This window comes from Erythranthe guttata, chromosome 12 (assembly GCF_056151865.1).
Source record: "Erythranthe guttata isolate IM_541 chromosome 12, IM_541, whole genome shotgun sequence".
NCBI lineage: Eukaryota > Viridiplantae > Streptophyta > Magnoliopsida > Lamiales > Phrymaceae > Erythranthe > Erythranthe guttata.
Window position 1 is genome coordinate 13315578 of NC_142544.1, and position 18961 is coordinate 13334538.

Here is an 18961-nt window from a genome sequence, read left to right on the forward strand (position 1 = left end):
ATATATATATATATATATATATATATATATATATATATATATATATATATATATATATATATGTGTGTGTGTGTGTGTGTGTGTGTGTGTGTGTGTGTGTGTGTGTGTGTGTGTGTATGTAGGTATATGTATATTTTATGTAAAATTAGTTACTGTTTGTTTGATTGTATTTTTTTTTAATGTTTTTGTTATTAATTGTTTTTGTGTAATAAATTTAGTAATTCTTTTGTTTTTATAAATGTGTATATAACAATATGTTTTACTTCCTGTATTTGTAACCCAAGTAAAGCAACATCTAATATATTTTTGATATTTTATGAAGTGTGATGTCACATTTAGAATTGAAAGTATTAAATAATTATTAAAGGAAAAAAAACGAAAATAGCAAAACCCGAACCCGACCCAAGATAACCGGGTACCCGGTTATCTCGGGTCGGGTTCGGGTAATATTTTTTTTCAAAAAACCCGAATAACCCGACCCGACCCTAATGTCCACCCCTACTTGAAAGAGAACAAATAATCCAATTGGCTGATAATTAATTTAATTTTATCTACATGAATTATGTTACAAGATAAACCATAAATTAAATTAGGAACAATTTAATTGACTAATTTAATTTACAATTTTATTGAATTTTAGCCGTCTTCACACCATATTAAGGAATCCTCTCCACAAGAAGTGTGATCCTCAATGGTTCAGGTCTAAGCTAGCTGATAAGTGTTCATTTTGCACAATTTTTACTTATCAAACCTTCGAGTTTCGATCTTCGTTCGTCTGACTTTTCGGCTTTATTTGTATATATTATGTTGGATTGTTTTATTTATATTTTAGGTAAAGAGAAGCTATTTTGCCTATTCGAAACAATTTTGGAAGCGAAGCCGAAAATCAAACCAAACACGTGCAAAAGTCCATTCTCGGGGTTGTGACAGTGTTTGGTATTTCAAGCATAACTCTCGCCTACGACTTCCGATTGAGCTGATTCAAGTGGCATTAGAAAGCCAACTTCAAGTTCTACAACTTTTGTGAAATATAAAATTGACAAATTCGGGCTTAAAAAGAAGGGTCAAAACATGGTTTGAAGTTGACGCAAAGGCCAGATCGCGATCCACTCTTTCCGTATCGCGATACGGGGTCACTTATGGATCGTGATCCACCATTCATGTATCGCGATCTCGTAAGGCAGTTCACAGTTTTTGAGGCAAGATATTTATGGTTTGCAAGCCTACTACAAATAAAACAAGCCCTCTCTCCAATTTTAAACGACTTCTTCGACTTTTTCTTTGGTTTTCTCATCGATTTTCGCGGGAAGCTTCGACGAGAGTTTCGATTCGGGTTTTTTCATAAGCTTTTTCTTTACGTTTAGTTTACGATTTCTCGTGTTCTTCATTTTGATGCTATGTTTGTAATGAACTGAGCATTTTCTTTTAGGGAAATGAAACCTTGTATATATTTATTTTGAATTTCCAGATCTTTGATCTATTTGTCGTTCTTTGATTATGTTTATGTTTTCATGTATTAAATGTTTTCGATTGTTTGGCCAACGGTTGAATTGATTGTAAATGGGAATGAACTCGAGAGAGGATTTTTCGTTTGATTTTAGGAAAACATAGCTCGGGTTGTGGAAACGGAGACGTGATGCAGCTCGGGTAACCCTTAAGGACTTGACCTAAATGCTCTCTTAATATCAGGTTCTGAACGGAGACGTCGGACATGTGGGTAGACTCTAACTACACTGGAGACGGGGGTTAGGGTATTTTAGTGTCTAGGTTAGCGAATATAGAATTGACATTAGATTCGGATGTTTTTATCTTTATCGATAGTACACTTTTTCCCAAGAAGCCATCACACGTCTGAATTCCTTGCTTATCCTGGCGGACCGTTGTTTTTATTTCTTGTTTCTTTTTAAGTTTCATTTCTCCCATTCTTTTGTTCATCTAGATAATGTTTAGGATAGTATCATCACGGTACTTGGTAAATTTAGGAACTTAATTCCCTGTTGATGGATATATGGAATTCACTATTCTACAAAACTCGATATTGCACACTTCTGATTTTTGATACGTAGGTTTTACGCGTATCACTAGCCGTGGATCCACAACCTTTTGTGATTCAAATAATCATTTATTTAATTACTGACTCGTTTGTACCAATTGTCCCGATTAAGATCAAAATATATTTTAATGTTTATCACCTATCATATCGATTAATGGCCAACGAATCATGATTGACGTCTAGCAACTACGTGTCATGATTCCCTAGATACAAATGAAGTCCCTGCAAGAACCTTAACTGTAGTTTGCGTACAATAGGGTCCCTTTGACAAAAAATATGTCCCGGTCGAACTAGAGGCATTGGTTCACCGAGATCTATAATATTTTTCGATAATTATGCGATTGTTCCAAAACTGTAAACTTCATTCATATGTGACTTAGAGAAACCATTTTCTCTAACCATTTCACTTTCTACTTCTGCCGAAGATTCCTTGGACAATATACTTGAAAAACACATAGGACATCCACGAAATTAAGAAAGCGGTCAAATCCCTAATTACAATGACATACTCCCATCAGATTTCGGTATATGTGAATGTTGGCCCTTGAAACGGTCTTCGAGGAGACTCACGGACAAGTCACAACACAACTGGTCGTCTAATGAAGTCGCAGTGATGCATTATGTCCTAAGAACTAATGGTGTATAACTATAATCATAGAACCTCTACTCGAGTAAAGGGAACCACTTAGAGATTCTAGGACGAGAGAGTTCAGTGAACTCATCGACTATGAGCACCCACTCATGTATGCCAATGTCACTACATTGTAGTTGATGAGACTCAACTCACATACACTAAGTGTTAGTCTCAAATTGGAGAGGCTGCTATCATAATGAAACATGGCTGACTCTTCTATGTCGCGCAGTTGCAGTCATAGAATGATGATCTGGTCGATCGACAACAACCTCGGGCTCTCCTGAAGGTCGGATCACAATCCTAGGAACCTTTTCCTTTCCCTTCCCAAGATCAACTATAAGTACCCCCACCATGCCTTACCATCTGTGCAAAAAGCAATTGAAAATAAATTAATTAACAAATAAATAAATATATATATATATATATATATATATATATATATATATATATATATATATATATATATATATATATAACCTTCAAATAATTTGAAGGTTACGTCTTCTACAGAATGAAGCGTTCAAAATCTTTGAAGGTTCCGTAATGTACAAAACGAAACATTCAAGATTTTGAAGGTTTTGTTCTGTAGGGGATGCACCATTCAATTTTTTGAAGAACGGGGACGAAACATTCAAATTTTTGAAGGTTTCGTTCTGTAGAAGACAAAACATTCAAAATCCTTGAATGTTTCTTTATGTACAGCACGAAACATTCAAATTTTTGAACATTTCGTTCTGTAGAAGACGAAACATTCAAAATCCTTGAATGATTTATTTTTATACAGCACGAAACCTTCAAAGATTTTGAACGTTTCGTCTTCTACAGAATGACACCTTCAAAAACTTTGAATCTTTCATCCTCCACAGAACGAAACTTTCAAAGATTTTGAAGGTTTTGTTCTGTAGAAGACGAAGGTTACGTTCTGTAGAAGACGAAATCTTTAAAAAATTGAAGATTTCGTTCTCTACAGCACGAAAACCCCTAGTATTTTGAAGGTTTTGTTCTCTACAACACAAAACCTTCAAAATTCTAGGGATTTTTGTGTTGTAGAGAACGAAACTTCATATGTTCAAATAATTTTATTCAACGAAACCCTAAACCTAATCGTATACCTACATTTGATAACTAATTCGTAAGTAAATGGATTGAAACGAAGTTACAAAAAATTATTGTGATCGAGATTAGTAAATGACGGATTGAATGCCGAGAGTTTGGATGTTTAAAGAGAGTTTGAAAGAACTTTGAAACAAAAAAAAAAATTAAAATGATTAATATCCCACTCCGATCAGTAAAAGTCCCGCTGCAAATAGCAAGCCCCTATGTAAAACTACTAGAAGTTAGAGGATATTCCTATCGTTCGATTAAAGCATCTAAAATATTTGAAGTTTCCTATTAATTTAGGTCAAAGCCATGTAAAACTATTAGATGGTGGGATGTTTTCAATCCCCACTATCTCGCTCAGTATAAATAGGAACCATATGTCATTTGCAAAATGTATTATAATCGTTTATATTTATAATTTTATAACTATTAAATTTTCACATACCTTACTATTTAGTTAATCTTGACTAATCTACTCAACCAAACGGAGCCTTATACTATGCTTTTTCAAGAAAATATTAACTTATTAATTAAATTTATAAAATACAATAAGATTTGCAAGAAAATATTAACTTATTAATTAAATTTATAAGACAATAAGAACGTAAAAAGTGGACGGTGAAATTTTGCAATCTGGGTATATCACAAAGTTATTATATCTTTCATCAAAAAGTTCTAGTTCTTATATTATCGGTAAGCAAAAAATGTTTGATATTAATATTTAGGGGTCTTAAGATATAGATCCCTAGTGACAAAACTAATTAGAACTAAATCACAAGCTCTACTAAACATTTGCTTCACATCATTTATTAAATTCATTCCAAAAATGCCCTTTCACTCATGTTTATTTTTTCAATTTTCACTATGCATTTTTTACATTATTATAAATAATTATTTTTCCTTATTTATAACACTTTTTTTGAAAATTACCATTTTTTTTTCTTCTTTTTGTTACATAATTCAGCAGATTTTAAAAATACTATAGTATACTATGGTGTACTATGTTGTTATATGGTGTACTATCGTTTTTACACTATTATTAAAAAAACAATTCTACAATATTATTAAAAATTACAAAACTAAACTTGTTTTTCGTTTTTGTTAATTCAATATATATATATATATATATATATATATATATATATATATATATATATATATATATTTAATATTTTATTTATTGTAATACTATAGTAGACTATGGTACGGTATACTACGGTATTCTATGGTCTACTACGGTAAACTAACAAACCCTAGCAGCCAACAACACACAACCCTAGCCGTCAACGCAGCAACCTTCAAACCCAAGCGGCCAAGATCTGCAGCCGTCGCTCCCGTAGTCACACCTACCAACTGTTGGAAAACCTAGATTTACGATTTTGAACCCAAATCAACCAAAATCTCTTGAAGATCAAGATCAAATCTCCTCCATAACCATATCTCCGCCGCCACAACCACCACAACCCCTCGCCGCCATCTCGACCACCACAACCCACCGCCTTGACCACCACAGCCTGCCGCTGCCTCAACCACCACAGCCTCCGCCGTCGCCTCGACCACCACAATCGCTCGCCGCCATCTCGACCACCACAGCCCGCCGCGATCTCGACCACCACAGCCCGCCGCCTCGACCATCACAACTCGCCGCCCCGACTCAACCACAACTTCTATACTTCTGCTCTTTAGATCCTCTGATCTCGTATCTTTAATCCTTCTTTAATTTTTGCAATTTCACACGTTTGCTAGTTTTCTCAAAAGAATTATTTTCCGTCTTTGAGAGAGTGTGTGTTACGGTTGAGAGAAAAGGGGTGGGTGGGGCGGCGGAAAAATTAGGGTGAGGAGAAAGAGATAAATGTGATTTTTTATTAATTATATTAAGGGTATTTTCGGGTTAAATTAAAATCAAAGGATGTGGTTCAAATTTTATTTACAAATAAGGATTTAGTTAAACTATTCTGTTTGAGGTTGTCCCCCATATCTAATTAGGTTTGATTTAAGGGGTGTCTAACATATTACCCCTAATATTTAATACAATCAAATATTTGCTTGTTGAGTACTTGAAAATAAGAGCATTAAACAATGTCACAATGGATAATAATTAGTGTTTCGAGAACAAAGAGAAACAACAAAGGTGGATATTACTTAGTGTTTCGAGAACAAAGAGAAACACCTGCAACAAGTTACGCAATGGCATGGCGAAGAAGTTAGTTTATGTGCCAAACCGAGGCTGCAGAGAGTAGATTGGAGAATGAAACTGATTCAATCCTTACGATAGACAGTTCAATAATAAGTTATTATTTTATTTTTTTCAATCGGGCACAGAGATAATTTACCAACTCTGTCATAGTATTTTGGTAACGTTAATTCAAGGGATTAGTTGTAATTAAGCAAAAATGAGGGTGTTTTTATAATTTGAACTTACCTATATATACATGTATCACTCACATTTCACCACTAAAATACCAATATCATAAAAAAGATCGCTCCTCTTTAGTCTTGCAGAACCTCTCTCTAGTCTACGGCCTATTCAACTTTTAATGGTCGACCGATCACCCGATTATGTGAAGTCAAGAAACAATGTTGTATCCACCATTATTATGAAATATGCATCCACATTAGATGTGCCATGAATGATAGTACGTTCATGATATCTCGTGAAATTTCCCACATTATATCTTTCATCACAAAGTTTGTATATCAATTTTGAGAGAATATGTTGCAATAAGAATCATCGAATCCGATGTTCGATATTAATACAATAATATATATGTTCCTAAAGTATGTGAATAAGATCATAAAGCAAGTGTCATATGGTAGAGTTGGATATGATCAAGTTAATTAGTGTTCTGGACCAATTTTGGATGAGTGGCTGCATATATCGAATAGTTCACGTCAGCTGTTAGGTGCCTGAGAAGATGTTGTACATCCGGACGTAGGTTTTCAATTGCTCTTCCAATAAGAACAAGGACTTCGGCTCTCGGTTTGCTGCTTGCTTGAACAGGTCCGCCTTGTCCTTCGTAATGGACAATATGATGCCTAAAGAAAAACAGCCCATTTTCAAGTATTAGCCATCAATATTAAAATTAAAATTAAAATATCTAACGTTTTTTTTTTTTGCAATCACAAGCTTACAAATAATCTATGATATCGGCTATCTCTGATGCTTCAATAGGTGCCGATGGCTGTGAATTCCTCCCAAAGACATCACTTATGACATTTAGAAGCACCGATAGTATCTGCAAGATGATGATGAAATGTAATTGTGCTAAACAATATCATCTGATAATTGTACGAGAATTGTCAATAAAAAACGCCTATCATCGACGATTCATGTATTTGTTTGTATATCATATATTCTATCGATCCGAATGATTGTACATTGTGTCACTATGATTGTGTTATTTATGATACCAAGGTGGTTTACTTTCACAGAAACTAAGAGAGAGACTCGTATAAACATTTTTCGTGGAGAGATTACACTCCCCAAATATAAATATATATTACATTACCTTACTGAAGAGGGTGTGAGCATTGGCCAATCGGGGAAGCAAAGGACCCATAATACGGAAGGCTATTCTCAATCCAGCTATTGAGGTCACCGGTCTGAGATGCTTAATAATGACATGTGTTCCCTCTAGCCACTCCACCGGAAGGTTACTGAAGAAAGCATGTAGCAATGCCACAACATTTCCTATATAAAATCGTACATGGAAACCTCAGCTCAAATCATCTACTCCGAAATGAAAATTGCCGGCAGAAATTCAGTCTAAGATAAAGATTTTAAAATTATGTCTAGAAAACCAACATAGATTCCTATCGATGTTGCCACTAGTAAAGAAAGTAGTGAGATAGTGTTTGCAAAAGCTTATGCAAAATCATAAGTTAGTGATTGTGACTTAAGTTAGTATTCAATGCTTATGTCTAGAAGTTGGGGGTGGCGTTTGCAAATACGCTGGAAAATTACCAAAATAGCTTCTAATTATTTACAAAAGTACCATTATATATATATAAAAAAAAGGGGTGCTTTTCAAACTATAACTTAAAGCAGCTTACTTTCAGAGAAGCAAAAGCAAAAGCTAATATTGAAACCAAAAATTATTTATGAGCCAAAAAAAAGATCAGAATATGTTTCTAAAAGCTTTTGCAAACACCACCTGAGAGAAATTTCAGTAACTATTTATATAACAGAAAAGTGAAATGGAACAGTAGCATACCTATGGCAGTAGAGGTATTGTCCTGGGCAGCCCATGTGGGGTCCAGCAAAGCGTAGCACACAGCAGATTCCAGCTCACCGACAGATCTTTTCCCATCGGTAAGCCACCAACTCTCTTTTATTACACGTGCCGCCTCTATATACAGCTGAACGTGAAACTCCTGAGGCAGCTGAGCTAAAAGCAGACCACAACCTTGGATCAACAAACAGGATAACTGCTGACATGTGTAACCGCTCCGCCAAACAAAGTTAGAGTTACTCAATCCCGACCCTGAACTTGGAGCCCTATTTGCTGCACCACCCAATGAATCGGTGCTACCCCCAGATGGAGAAGTTGGCAGCACAGAGCTTTGGCCAACTGTAGTGGGATGCAATCCACTGCTTGACTGAACTAAAGTGGGTTGTATGTGAACGACAATTTGAACGAGTGACGACACAATCTGGGTAGCGGTTACTGGAAGAGAGAGGAGTTCTATGACAGCTGTTTCAAGAATCAGCTGTGTGTTTGTGCCGGGATCTTGAATTTGGTAGAATGGTTTCTGACCTTCACCTTGAGCCTTGTTATGTGGCGGCGGTCGGACAGGACAGTTTAAGGTTTCTCCCGCTTGTCCGTTTTTTGAGTTATTCAGAGGTGGAATCACATGATTCACCAGACCAAGTAGAAGAGTTGCAAAGTAGTCCAATGGAGGGCAAATGGAGGCATTAGATGAATTTATATGCTGAGGGAAGGACTCGGAAAATGGGATCTGAAAAAAGAAAAAAGAAAAAAGAAAAAACAGAGATGAATAAGAAAGACTGCGATAACCAACCCTCACTAGGAGAGTTAGTACCTAGCCTCTACTATTAGAGTAGAGGTCTAGGGTTCAAATCCTGCCATTCCCCTATTTTTCCAATTTGTAACAGAATTTGAATTATATAAAAAAAAAAATAAAGCCTGCGAGAAATAATTGGAAAACTTTGTGGGGTGAAGAGTTGTCGTCACCTTTTTCACGTCTAATACATTCAATATGCGAAGAATAAGTTTCCCTGGAAGATGACCATAGAAATAGGCGAGTATGTCCCGCACAAATGTAAAATTCAAAGGATAGTAATGAAGGAATGTTGAATAAACTTGAAGAACTCTGTCGGCAGCATCGATTGCGTCGTTTTCGATTAGCCTATAGATGATTAGGGGAATCACTGGGAGCAATCTTGCTGCAATATCATCAAAAAATGTTGGATACCTGGTGACAAAAAATGTATCAGGATACTGTGTAAAAATGTGCAATCGCGTCGGAATATTTCAGTATGAATTGATTATATACGATATATGTAGCATGGCAAACTTAGCAGTGGTTTAAAGGATTACTATAGAAAGTAACAGAGCTACAGAACTCAGAATGCAATAACTAAAAAAACAAATAGATGTGCAACTATTGGCAAAAGCTACAAAGAGAATGCTTCTTTCGCAATACCGGAACTTTAAGAGCTGAATTGAAGAATTTCAGATTTATTTTCCTCAAATGTGAGAATCACAATTATAATAACAATTTTCTGATTTATTGCGAAAGAGCAATAAACCACTAACTATAAATTAACCACTAATTGGCTAAAAAAGTATGTGAATAAATATAAGTTATTTAATTCCCCTAAATTCCAGAAACTAGATTTTGACATCTCCACCGAATTAATTGTGTTTTTTTTTAACAAAAGGTTTTAGTGTCGAGGATATCACCTGTCCTTCCACGAAAGATGATTTCCAAGGGCCTTATGCAATTCAGTACGCTTGAAAGTTCCGGAGAAAAGCCAATGCTCAGGTGGGCCACGATTCATAAGATACAGTTTGACTCTTTGTTGGAGCTCTTTACTGTCAAGTATATTTATCTTCCAAGAAAGAAAAAATGGTGAGAGATCGAATGAGTCCACCAAATGTGATTATTGCATTACAAAAATGTATATGAAATCGCATTAATCAAGTGAACCACCAGAATAAAAGAGAAAAGGAAGAAAAAAATGATCGAGATATTATGACACAATTTCATAGGTATTCACAAATTAACTTCAGCAACAGTGCACCTCATAACTGACAGTAAAACATCTTTACGTATTAATGCACGGAGTAAGAAGCTAATAGTAAAGAAAACATACCACTATTCGCAAAGCATTGGGATCGTCATCACGGTCAATAAGTGCTAATAGTAAAATGTCTAAAGGCAATAGCTCATGCGTCCAAATGAAGAAGGCAAGGTTGGCACATACTTTTAGCACAAGTTCCTGAAGGAGAAAAAAAATGGAGAACCTCGAAATATCAAAAAGACACACGAGGCTGCTTCAAAAAATGTTGCAGAATACAGTCTGGAAATTTGAAAATAAATTAGCTTAAGGAGAAATTACCTGTAAGGAACGTCCACGCTGCAGTTCTACATTCAAGTGATGCAATAGGACATCCACCATTGTGTATATATTGGCAGTAACTTCTTCAGGCGAAAATTCATTCAGGACACGACCCTATTTATCGACAAACAATCACACACACACACATATATATATATATATATATATATATATATATATATATATATATATATATATATATATAGAGAGAGAGAGAGAGAGAGACTTACAAGATGCAAACTGTTAATGCTCTCGGGATGGCTGTACATAAGTACCCATACACCAGCACAAAGATATTGCCGGTGCTGAGGAAAACTGTGATTAACGTACGTAACAACATACGTTGGATCAGCAGATGCAGAAAGAAGCTGGGTACATTGATTAATCACAGTTGTTTCTGCCTGCCAATAATGATAAATGTTTTATAACTATGTAAATCGTGTCAATGGAAAGTATTAAAAAATCTATGTAGTGGTTTTTCTCCATTTTTATGACCGGTTTCTCAGAGTTAAAGGCAAAGCAGCTGCGGACATTCCTTCAATCAAGTAAATGAGTAACATGTTGGTCATTCTTTTGTTCTTGGTCTTTTACCTATTTTTCAGTTGAAGTTGTACGACTAAATCAAAGAGGTATCTCTTGCAGTCTACTTCATGAACCAAGACAATAAATAGTTATTACCACCCAAATTGAGACGTATTTGATACTAATTTGCAACAAATAATGTTCTAACATAGATAAACCCATATCTTCTTATCAGTCTTTTTCACCAAATAATCATAAATGTAATGTTATTATTCCACATGGCACTACAAGAGTGTAATGCAATGCTCCATTCTACATAGAATAACAAAGAAAAATATGAGCTTATAAGCATAAGAGAAAAGTGTTCGATAACATATATCAAGTTGTGCTTGGTAATTTTGAAGTTATTGCACCCAATGGGGTTGCAGGGCCTTTAGTGTGTAATTGTGTATGCATTTTTGTATGATGTGTGCATGTGTGTGTGTGTGTGTGTGTGTGTGAGAGTGAGAGAGAGAGAGAGAGAGAGAGAGAGAGAGAGAGAGAGAGAGAGAGAGAGAGAGAGAAGCCATATTGAGTACCTGCTGCCACGCTTGAATGGCCAAGCCCCTTTTATCAATCCGGCCAGCCAAGGCATCGCGTAAAATAGAAGGAAAATAGCGGAGGGTCTTCTCTGACCATGCATGTTGACTGGTGGCAAGTATCTGTTCCAACATCGTTTGGAGGTACAAAAGGTGTTCAACCTCTGCAACCCCACGAGTTTTGATAATGATGGCAAGATTAGTTACTGTTGTCCGATTCAAAGTTTCCGTAAATTCAGTTGGACCCTGAAAAGTGCGTCAGCAAGATAAGAGAAAATGCCTTCTCATGTACCACAGCATTCTATATAATCATAATAATTAAAAATTCTCCCGCACCTTTCCGTCCCTCTTTACATAAAAAAATTCCCTCATAGATAATATTAGATTCAAGCATAAATTTTCTGCCAGTCTAAAAGCACGATGGTCCCCACGTTTTCCCTTCAGTGTAGCAATTATTTTGGTGACGTCATGAATTAAGCCTTTGTGCTTGCCTTGGTACCTTGAAAAGGGGAAAACATAAAAAAGAATATTGAAATAATAAATACTTTGGCAATATCAAAAAAGAAATCCTCAACAAACAAATTTTGAACAGGAATATGAGTTCTTCACCTGTAGAGTAAAAGCAAACGATAGTTCAGAATTTCAAAGACCAAAAGCGAAGCAGCAGGTCTGCTCAAAGGGTTTTGGTTCCTCTGGGTCAGTAACTGCAATTGAGTTTAAAGATTTAGCTAGCAAGTTCTATTGCAAAAGGAAATATAAGAAAGAGAAGATAAACTTCAATACGAATAGCATGCCTCGGAACATAATAGGTCAAATAAATTAAACTGAAATGCAGATCAAAATTCATAAACTATAAATATATTAAAAAAAAAAAAAAAAAAAAAAAGCATGTTGAACATTACAATCGGGAGAATGTTGATGGTAATGTCAAACTGACTCCACTATGACACCCTCAAATCCTGATATGCATATATTGTGACACTCACTTAATATAGTTATAGTATAGAGAAAAATGGACTTTGAGGAAGTTATTCTTTGGATAAATTACATTAAAATTACCCTTGATGCTATATTTACAACAAAAGAAATCAAGTATGTAAACTATAAATGCCCCTTGTTTTATTTTGCAAATTGCCCCTACTTGACGAGATGACTCTCCAACAAAAATGAACCTCAACGGGATGTTCAAATTGCCGGAAGTTAATTGGGTATGAAATTAGACCAACCTCAAGGTTAGTGTTTATAATTACCCTCTTTTTTCATTCCTTTTGATACTCCACGCAATATTAGAGAAGGACCACAACATAGTATATACTAATTGATGGAAAGATATCGCATGAAATAATAATAGATGAAATTAGCCTTTACCATATAAAACCAGGTTTCGAATTATAAAGCACATAATAGTTTCAGAGACAGGAAAACGAAAATACCGTCATGAGTGAACGAAATAGTGAATGAGGAGCAATGAGCAGCACTCGAACATAAGTTTCAACCATTGCAATGCTAGGCAGAACCTGTTTGAACATGCACACATATTCAAAATAAATGCCATGTCAATAAATAAATAAATAAATAAATCGACAAAAAAATATTATTTCCTCATGAACAATGCATATGCTAAGAACAGAAAATAGATCATAGGTTTTACCTGTCCAGAAAAAATGGACTCTTCCATTTGATGTGCCAGTTTCAAGCATAAATTAATCGAAAACCCAGAAATCAATGAAACTGGTAATGGGCTAACTTCCTGCATAACCATCAATCTCTCGTTCGACTGTATATTTGGTCCTGGCAATATTTCTGTTGCTCCAGCAGAAGTTAACCAGTTCATGACTGTTTCGCAAGCAGGCTGAGCCATAGTATACGAGACAACCCAAAACATCCCAATTGACCTTTCATCCATATTCATATAGTCCATTATGCGTTCCCCTGGTATTTGAGCACAAGTAAATAGATAAGCAGAGCAATGTGTACGACAAAAATTTCACACACTGTAATATAAGCATAGTAAAATGGGACTAATAAAGAAGTCAGGTAGGTTTAGATATTCGTATTTTGATTAAGTTATATGGTAAACTACAAGAAATTCTAATAAGCACTATTAATAAATAACGTGTTTCCCACTGAATGCATGGATGAATGAATGACCTTTGCTAACTTGCCTCCACCATTCATCTATTTGTTTTCCCTTTTGAAGCTGCTCGTTGTTCAAATATTCTCTGGTTGATGTATTTAGTGACCAAATACGCAAATTCTGACAACTGCTAATGAAGTCCAGCAAGATACTTTGAGGGTTATTAGGGTCAGTACTTCTGTCTTCTTTATGGAACGAAAGAATTTTTCGTGTTGCTTCCACCTACCAGAATATTATAATCAAAAAGTCAAAATCATGTCGTCGTAAATTGATTGGAAACAAAATTCAAAATGAAATCGGTGCTGTAAATTATGAAGCTAAAAAACATAAAAACTCTTTAAACGGAAGTACGAAGGAAAAAAAAAAAGAAAACGGATCAAAGATGATAAGGAAACAAACTGTTGCACCAAAACATGATATGTGTCTTTCTTACATTTGTGTTTAGAGCATTCATTACAAGCTCAACGCGGATAATCTGAGCAAGCAACCACGTAACATGGTTCGTCTTAAGAATATGTTGATCATTATCTTGAAGTCGAGAAACGAGCTTGCCGATAAAATCAACAAAATCAATGCATCCATGTTTCATGAGGAAAAAGAATACATCTGAAAAGACAAGCCACTCCTGCCAGCAATTTGCCTCTACAGGTTAACAATGTGAAGACAAACAAACACAAATTAGATTTACCAACAAAAAGCACATATGACCTCAGCTTGAATAATAATAATTTTTAATATCCGATGGATCATTAAAAAAGTTCTCTTTTTAAGATATATAACATAGCAAAGCATGGTTAAACTTTTAGATGAAATGGGCATTCAACAAGTATCTTGCTTTGTACGTCATTTTCGTACCGACAATTCAAAAGAAGATAAGTCGACACGTGATTCTATTTACATTTTTGGGTTACAATCACTGAAGCTGACCACTGAAGCTATATTAGTTTCTTTTCTTAAGACTTCATTTGCCGTTAATTTACATTTCAACTGTTCCGAAAGGTGTTCTCGCAGCAACAGCATGTGTAAATAAAATATATAATGATCTAATGTCTAATGATCATGACTATAGATTCATGGTAAAACAGGTAACAGAAGAAATGCAGACGACTAGATAATTAAAGTCTTGGAGTTATTTAAAAAAAAATACAAAATCGTACCTGAATTTGTTAATTTCAGTAATTCCACTATACGATCGATGGTTGCCTCGCTAATCATTTCTGAGGTAAAAACAGCTCCGAGAGTAGGTCCTTGTGCAGGAAGCCTATGCAATGGAGCCAAGAGTAACACACGTCTCCACCAATCAGGGGATGGAGTGTTGCGGAAAGCATGCCTCAAGAATCGCAGAGCTCGCTCCCAGTCAAGACTTCCTCTCTGAATGGATGATGCAATTTCCTATCCAAATAATATAAAACCAAAAAAAAACATGGGTTTATGATACATTTACAAATTCACAGTTTTAACAATATACACGTAAATATGATAGATATTGTATAACCTAAATTCCAGAATTGACTACACCATGGAGTCTCGGGAAGTTTAAAGGATGATGTGCACCATGCTTTATGTGAAAACTATGGCACTGACGAGAGTATAAAACTGACACGGATTTTTTTACTTCAATTTCAGATTAGTCCTACTTATCCTTTACTCAATTTGAATGTTTTAAAGTTGAAGTTGAAGTTAAAACATTTTTATGTTTTGGCAGCTTATTTCCTCAATTTGATTGTTTTGGCATCCTATCCTTTCCTCATAACAAATATTCCATGGAATCTTCAAGATTCCGTTACTCATAACTGCGTAAGGGTGTAATTGTAAGATGGAGAAATAGCTCAGGGAAAATTTGTAAAACCAATTCCACAGGGGTTTGTAGGTTATTTAGTCTTACCTCAGGAGATGCCGGTAATTTTACCCAATATTTTATTAGCTTGTTAAGCACAAGTTTAACTCCAAGGAAATTAACGGAACATGAAATTACCTCTCCATGCAAAGGTTCTCCAAGCACACTCGGATATGTTATGGGTGAATATCTCATGTTAGTCACTGTTTCGCCAGATATATTGGTCGTGGCCTGAGGCAAAAGTCGAGGAGTTCCAAACGTCGGGCAGTGAAGATGCTGATCCAACATTTGCATGTGGGTTGCCATCATATCCCTCCTCCTATGAATCTCCAAAATAAGTGTAAACAGCGCCTCGTCATCCGGTATATTTTCAATAAACTGCAAGCCACTACGTATTAGTTCATAAAACGGCACACGGCACTTATTATCTTCAACCAGCACCCAAACCACATCTAAACAGTTGTGCAGCCATTCCATTAGGGCATTGTCGGGCCTCCACGTTTTCGCACTGTCAAATTCGTCAGGCCCTTGCTGTTTCTGATCCCAATTAACGAGCCAATTCATCATGTGGTTAAAGATATCGGCAAGTGTGACCGGCATTAGGTTAGAGTCGAGGCCGACCAAAATTATCTTGCATGACAGCTGGCGTAGACTGCTGATAGCGTTTTCTCTGACGGATGTTCTGGCCCTTGTTGACTGTTGACCGTTGGCATCGTTTGACTTCATGGGAGATAGTGTGGACGATGGCTCGGCTGCTGACTGTGCAGGGGATCCGACGCCTTGCATTGAAGGCAGAGGAGATGCAGGATTTGACGAATGGAAATTAGTGGAATTGGGAACTGTGTTCGAAGGGGGCGGGGCCCCCGAGTGTGATGAATTTCCGGAAGCAACAGCGGCCACTGTTTGACTGACAGGTGTCTCTGCAGAAGAAACTGAAGAGAGAAGAGATGGCAAGAAAGCATCCCAATTTATGCATCCTATACTGCACAAACTGCGCAAAGCAAAGAGCAAGAACTCTGCCCTTGGAGCATGACTACAGCATTGGATAACCAGAGATATTAGGACAGATTCTGTAACAGCACGTAGTTGCTCCTGTTCCTATATGAAACAAATCAAAAATCTTTAAACAAGAAGAACAATGGTTAACTGATGATAGCAACGAGTGTCTAAAAGATTACTGGAAACTGGCTCTGTATCCGCTCAAAGTCGAAAAGGAACTGTTCATTAGGAGGAGGAAGCTCCCTGTTAATAGCGGTAACTCGCTTCTGTGCCTTGTTCCTGTTATATATTTAACCAATATCTATAAGAAGAATTTATTCATACTCCGGATCATAAACAAAAAGTACCATGGCGAATATAAAACTAGTTTCCACATGAGTTCAGCTTAAACAAAAATTTCCACGTGTGTCTTTCTGCAAATAATGTTAATGCCTCTCATCCGCAGTGGCTTAACACATTAATGCCTCAATTTCATAGGAAGGATGAAATGACATACGATATGGTTGCATTTTGATATGCACTCGTGTATTTCAACTTATATTTGTGTTTGGTAACAAGTATTAGAAGTTGTGATTATTTTTACTTTTTTCATGTGTCCCTTCATAATCATTGATGTACAAATATAGGGTTACAATCGCAATTTATATTTGTAATATAGGAAGCATTATTATAGTGGATAACTTCTTACCGCATCAAGTTTGATCAATTATCAAGTAAATTGTCTGATTACATTGAGGACTAACAATAAATCACGTGTGTTTGCCATACTACCAAATAAAATATCGGTTTTCATTAGTAACCAAATTCAAACGAGGCCTGAATGTTTACCGCCTACTAGTTACACTCATCAACCGAAGAAACGAGGCCTCTGCCAAATCCTCAAAAGGCTTACACATTTTTCAACAAAAACTACAATTTATGTATCACGGATACGGTAAAAGTACAATTTGGTAGAAATTCTTTAACTATACATTTATCATATAAATATGACATTCTTTTTTTTTATTTTGAAACATCAACATCATTTTTCTCATTTCACCCTGGACAACTGGACTAAGCTGTCCTAACTGAAAGCCGTAGCAACACTCAATAGAGAGTTGCGACGAATTGCAAGAATCAATCTCAAGACTGCATAAAGTTCATCTAGCCTATAATCAAGCAAGATCATTCAAAATGAGTCCGTCCTTGTTGTGTATATAAGTCAGGCCCTAATACATAAACATAGAGTGTGGGAAGTTGTTCATTGTAACTACAGCAATCTTATAATCTTTATCCTCTAATATCGTATTACGAGAGAGAATCTCTAACGAACCAACGATCCAAGTTTCCACTATGTCTTCCTCACACCCTAACAACTCCTTGCTCTCAGTATCACAGCCCAAATCAATGATAAATTAACCTTATATGCTAGCCGATTACGCGCTCCCGTTACGCAGTTAAAAGGAGTAGCTCTCAACTCAATTCATCACGAAAATCGGTTGATCGCAGAGAGTCGAATTAAAAGTATCCATACCAACAAAGATAAATGATGATTTTCCACAATTAGGAACTTACTGCTTAACATAATTCACCAGCAACCAGAAGAAGCACAGAAACTTCACATAGTAAACGAAACTCGAAAAGATCAAAAAACACTTGGCAAAATTTTATGAAGACCGACATACATATATTTTATTGAAAAGTGTTCAGTTTATATAACTCACGGCGGTTCTCTGACTGGTTCATCTGACTTCTGCCGCGAACTCTGCAAGCTCGAAAAGAAAAAAAAAACAGAGGAAATTGAATTCAAACGGAAACCGAAATAATAGAAATTGAAAACCGAAATTGAGGTTTTCTGTGGAAATTGGTTTACGCACGCCTAAGTAGAGATTGAATAGGTCGAGTATGGCGGGCCGGGCCGGGTGGAAATGGTGGGCACGGGAAGAGGATGAAGAAGAAGGTCGCTGTTGCTGCGGCGGCGGAGGGTTGTTGAGTTGTTCCATATCGGAGAAGGACTGCGTGGCCGGGCCCGGAGTCGGAGCCCGCTGCATCATTCTGGAAACATGAAAAGTAGACTGCTCGGGTTTGAGCAAACAAGACTGGAGGAGACGAGGGGGGAAACCAAGGTAAATAAGGGAGAATTCATTTTAGTCTCTTTGAAAATGTAATGCTTTTTTTTTCTTTTTCTAAATTCAAAAAACAAATATAATATTTTTTTTAGGGGAATTGAAAATATAATTTTGTTAGAGAAATGTGCTAGAGTTCCTAAAAACCATTATTAAGTTGGGGTTATTTGTGGAAACACCCATCACACAAGTCTAATTACAATGGGTACAATTTTTTAATAATTTTTTGAGATAAATTAATTTCATCATTTATTAATAAAAAATAAAAGTTTAATTAGGGGTGAGTTCGGGACGGGATTTCGGGAATTCGGGATTTTCGGGATCGGGATTTCGGGATTCGGGATAGAAATTTTAAATCCCAATCCCGTCCCATAATATTAAATCCCGGTAATATCGGTATCCCTAAATA

General features: G+C 36.0%; 1 protein-coding gene across 1 annotated transcript; it reads right to left on the reverse strand.

Annotated features, from left to right (window-relative positions):
- Nucleotides 1-6464: 6464 nt before the first annotated feature.
- Nucleotides 6465-18759, reverse strand: LOC105961190 (mediator of RNA polymerase II transcription subunit). Its single transcript, XM_012985433.2, has 21 exons — nt 18304-18759; nt 18151-18191; nt 16627-16726; nt 15587-16546; nt 14769-15003; nt 14045-14253; nt 13626-13833; nt 13126-13406; nt 12908-12991; nt 12084-12178; nt 11811-11973; nt 11475-11720; nt 10605-10775; nt 10375-10488; nt 10129-10254; nt 9716-9864; nt 8984-9224; nt 8003-8747; nt 7298-7479; nt 6921-7024; nt 6465-6824 (listed from the first exon to the last, which is right to left on the reverse strand). The coding sequence occupies exons 1-21, from the start codon at nt 18478-18480 to the stop codon at nt 6623-6625; spliced, it is 4833 nt and encodes a 1610-aa protein (XP_012840887.1). The 5' UTR covers nt 18481-18759; the 3' UTR covers nt 6465-6622.
- Between the last annotated feature and the right edge of the window lie 202 nt (nt 18760-18961).

Coding starts and splice junctions, on each gene's coding strand:
- LOC105961190 (XM_012985433.2), bottom strand. CDS start 18,480: ATGATGCAGCGGGCTCCGACTCCGGGCCCGGCCACGCAGTCCTTCTCC. Junction 10,489..10,604: donor GCATTAACAGTTTGCATCTT/GTAAGTCTCTCT, acceptor GTCGATAAATAG/GGTCGTGTCCTGAATGAATT. Junction 10,255..10,374: donor AGCGTGGACGTTCCTTACAG/GTAATTTCTCCT, acceptor TTTCTCCTTCAG/GAACTTGTGCTAAAAGTATG.